At 31.9% G+C, this 4548-nt stretch overlaps 1 protein-coding gene across 1 annotated transcript in view; it reads right to left on the reverse strand.

Annotated features, from left to right (window-relative positions):
* Positions 1–1142: 1142 nt before the first annotated feature.
* Positions 1143–4548, reverse strand: part of LOC132552044 (microfibril-associated glycoprotein 4-like) — a 9338-nt gene continuing 5932 nt past the window's right edge. The window contains exons 2-5 of the mRNA XM_060216184.1: positions 4387–4508; positions 3276–3372; positions 2423–2590; positions 1143–1393 (exon numbers count right to left, since the gene is read on the reverse strand). Of these exons, the coding sequence (XP_060072167.1) occupies positions 1143–1393; positions 2423–2590; positions 3276–3372; positions 4387–4508 (638 nt within the window). The remainder of the gene's footprint in view (positions 1394–2422; positions 2591–3275; positions 3373–4386; positions 4509–4548) is intronic.

Here is a 4548-nt window from a genome sequence, read left to right on the forward strand (position 1 = left end):
TCCTAACTCCCAACACTAGATCGTCAACACAAGACAAAAAAACTTTATTATACAACTTATATGAAATATGAGTCCATGAAACCACACGTCTATTAATTGGTTTATCTTATGTGTTAATGTGAAATCAAGATATATGACAGCGACTTTTATCACATGCATTAAGTCAATGATATACCAATGGTGTCGTGCTGGTTGTATGTTGATATAAGACACATTAAGTATGTTAACTGACCTTTAAAGCCATTGGATACTCAGTGTTCAAAGCAGACGAAATTTGGCGATATTAAGAACGATCAAATGCGTGCCTCATCCTGGTCAATTTTTATCAAGAACATATTTAAAGAGTAGTAATTTTAATTAGAATGATAACGGAATACTCTTATGTGTATTTATTTAGAGGAATATATATAAATACAAATGAGCTGCGGATTACTTAAAGGACCTTGTCTTGACCATAAACTAGTTGGCCATAAGTATATTTCTAGATTTCTTTATAGATATCCGTAAATGCATTATGACTATTGGTGACTTATGGAAGGACTTAGCAGATGTATTTTTCTTGATCATAACAAAATTTACTTATGGATTTCTGTGTTTGTCTTGACTACGGGCAAGGAAACTTAGGGAGTCTTTGCTTTGGACAGTATGTATTGTTTCAGAATAAGCTTTAATTAGTTATAAACTATTGTTGTATGTTGTGTTATGCAGACAATGAGGTTCTAAATTAAACAGTATTTAAGCAACTCTGCATAAACCTTTGGTATGTGACCTGGTATTAGGTCTGCTTTTTGAATTTATAGTGAAAGACAAACCAAAGAAAATCAACACACAGATTGAAGTAAATGAACTTTAACGCACAGATAATATGTCTATGTTAAGTTTGATTCAAGATGATCAAAAGTAAGTTTGAGCATACCATAATATTTCTTATGTATTACCGCAGTAAGATGATAGTCCTGATGAAATTATAAATGTATAAATATATGATTCTGTACTCGCTACGTTTGAAAAAACAATGTATTACACTTACATAGGTACCAAATTGCGCGTACACCGACTTAGTGCGATGACTAAATGCCACTGAAACTTGTCAGGGTCAGTATAAACTCTCAGTATTGTTACAATATCAACAATGATTAGGTCTATGGAGTGGCCAACATCATCCTTAATGATTTGATGGCTGAGTACTTCTCTCCGTCATCATAGAAATATTTCCACACCATGGATTTGAATCCATTGGATTCTGAGTACAGCCCAAAAAGATTAGAATCGTAACAGGCATTGTACCACCAAGCTCCTCTGGCCGAGGAAGGACAGTTGGTGTTCGGAAAGCGGTCATGATCTTTATCATAAGTAGAGAAGTTTTGATTCTTGTGAAATGCAAGATTGTCCACTGGAACAAGAGAAGATAAATACAGAATGACGTTATTCAATGTACATGTACACAAGTAAAAATAATTGCTTGAAATAGAGTAATTTTCGTGTCGTTCCGTTAACCTTAATGATGTTTTTCTCAATTTTCTCAATCTGTGTATAACGATATAATGTATAATAGCATCACATGAAATTAACATACCAATGTCTAATAGCTCTATATCATCTCAGGATCAGAATTAGAAATAAAAATTCTTTATAGCATATGTATTACGAGTTATTGATACGAGTTACCTCAATATCATTAATGTTTGTAAGACTAATGATATAGACACGCAATGCAATCGGTCACAAGTCTAATTATATTTCGATAACTGAGGTAACTGAGCCAAAATTTCGTTTTTGATGTATGAAAATTTTAAACAAAAATAAGTTCGAATAATATATAACAAATCGTTTTTTTTTATAAATACCTGAAGTTGTAAATGGTTATAATGTGTATTTAACAGAAAATAAGAAGAAAAAGACAATTAGAAAAAAAATATGAACAAGAGACTATATTTCAAGACCAACGTTGAGTTTGAACTAGTAAGTAGAATAAAACAGCAAACGAACGATGTATAGACTCATTTAGGAAACACAAGACATTGTTATAAAGATTTGACAAAATAATAGAAAGAACTATACATTTAATCATAAATAAGCTTTACTTTTAGAACAAAAAATGGAGTAAAAGGTACTTGCTTTGTTTGCGAAGAGTTCTGTTTAACTTATATGATATAGATTTTGATAACATTTTATTGCATTTTATACAATCGATTTTATATACTATCTGATAAATGATATCCAATAACATTTTGTGATTTTAAAGCTTATTTTGTATCGATAAAGACATGGTGTTCATTGAGCTATATCATATGTAAACTTATATATTAACAATTGTATGCCTCAAGTTCAAATACACGAATACGTGTCGGACTATGTACTTCATGTACCACGAAAACCTATAATGAGTATGTCCAGTTTCACTTGTAGGCATTGTACTTACCTAACCCATGAGGAGAACTGAATCCCGTGTAAAACAAGGCATAGTACAATGACTCTGGAGCGACGGTCATAGACGTGTACTCTACGTGTTTCAAAGAGCCATCCCATCCACCCATTTCAATCCTCATCTTTAGATTTAACGTCTGAAGAAATGTATATTTCTGAAAACCTTCAGGTTGTAAAATAATGTATAAGTACATTATAGGGAAAGAAAAATATGGGTTTGTATTTATGATTTTAAAACACAATCAGACGATTTTTGTACATAAAATCGGATCAATATTCCTGTGAATGGATAAAATGGCAGGCTAATTCTGAAAAAAAATCCACTTTAGTTGATGTTTTACTGACTACTAACACTTTCTTGTTAAGGATATATAAATAAAATGTTATCTTTGTTCGTGCAAAAGCCGTGCTTTTTACTTTTGTAAATTGACTTTACAATTATCGTATATCGTATCGACAGATTTACCTTCCAAACAGACATTAACACAATACTGGAAAAAGCTTTAGATTTGCAATTACACCGAATATACTCAAAATAACAAGTAAACTGAATCATGAAGCAATGATGCACAAGGCCTATAATTTGAAATTGGAAGCGAATGAGGAAAAATAAAGTTAAAATATACAAAATGTAGATAGGCTAGTGCGCTAGCCCAATATTTCAATACATTACGTATTTATATATATATCTGATAATTTCAAATAAATACCAATAGCATATTCATATTTTAAACCATGCAAACTTTCCAATGACGTGATTAGCTAGAATGCAATAGGAAAAAAGTAATTTGTTATGTAAAATTAAAAAAAAGTAAAAATGTTATTATTTGATTATCTAAATCATTTACCTATCCAGTACTCTCCTGTCAAATTTCCAAAACCTTGTTTATATTTGTCCCATGGCTGGTAAAAATCTTGAGACCCGTCGTATCTGTTGGCAACTATCTATAACAGAGACAAGAAGAACTTGGACGCAAAGATTTGGTTTTTGTTTTCATGTTTTTTATCCTCTTATTTTTGCTTTGAACATCGAACATTGAATACATAACGACAAATGGGAAATCTGCATATGCAAACAAAGATTCTCCCAGTACACACAGAACCTTAAATAAACGTAACTATCGCGATAAAACAACAAGAAAAACACAAACATGTCAACATACAAATGTAATCCAAAATTTTTTATAAAACTAGGACAAACTATGAACAAAAGAAAAATGTACACGGATACTCCCGAAAAAGGACAAGGAGAATAAGACCAAGTGTTCTGGAAAAGTAAGCGTCTTCTGCTTCATTGACAACATCCGCCATTTTATTTGGTCAATCCAAGTATATAATGTCATGGTCGTGAATCAGAACAGCAATGAAACCAACAGGCAAACAACGAACACCAAACACGTCCTGTTCATACAGCACATAACGTATAATTATCTAATTAATACATAATTATCAATTCGATCACCATGACAACCGTAAAACATCACGTCATTTTAATTAACCTTTTAGTTATTAATGTTCGTCACAGATGGCCACCTGGTAGCCATTGTTTTTATAAAGACACAGCTAAGGACCACGCGGCCTTCATACTAAATCTTCAACCTGCAATCAACAAATGGAAATCTATAATTAGGGATAAAGAATACTAAATACGTGTATGATATTTGAAAATGATTCAATTATCATTTCTCCTGAAGTTGCGATAATATACTTTGCCTGATCAAATCCAAAATGACCTCCAGGCAGCATATGTATTTTTTCTGATCAATCCAAAAATCGATCTTTCACAAACTGGGAACACCCATTTAAAAGTTTTTTTAGATCTAATACTCTACAGCATAAACAATAACTTTCTATTCCATCAAAATCAAAGATTGCCACCAGTCAATTATATCGGTTTCATTTACGTTGAATTTTATAAAGAATGTTAGTTTTTGTTAATGTAAAAGTATGTATACGTACTGTCCATGGTCCGCCAGCAGTGTCCATGTCACAGTAAATTCCAAATGCCATTGCCTGAGATGGATATACCGTGAAAACAGCTGAACAGTAACGTAAAGGAATTTTTCCACAGTGGCTCACAACTGTATAATTGCAAATGCATACTAGTTTTTAAAACCTAGA

The sequence above is a fragment of the Ylistrum balloti genome, unplaced genomic scaffold, assembly GCF_031769215.1.
Source record: "Ylistrum balloti isolate Yb309-2 unplaced genomic scaffold, AGI_CSIRO_Ybal_v1 Utg370232, whole genome shotgun sequence".
NCBI classification, from domain to species: domain Eukaryota; kingdom Metazoa; phylum Mollusca; class Bivalvia; order Pectinida; family Pectinidae; genus Ylistrum; species Ylistrum balloti.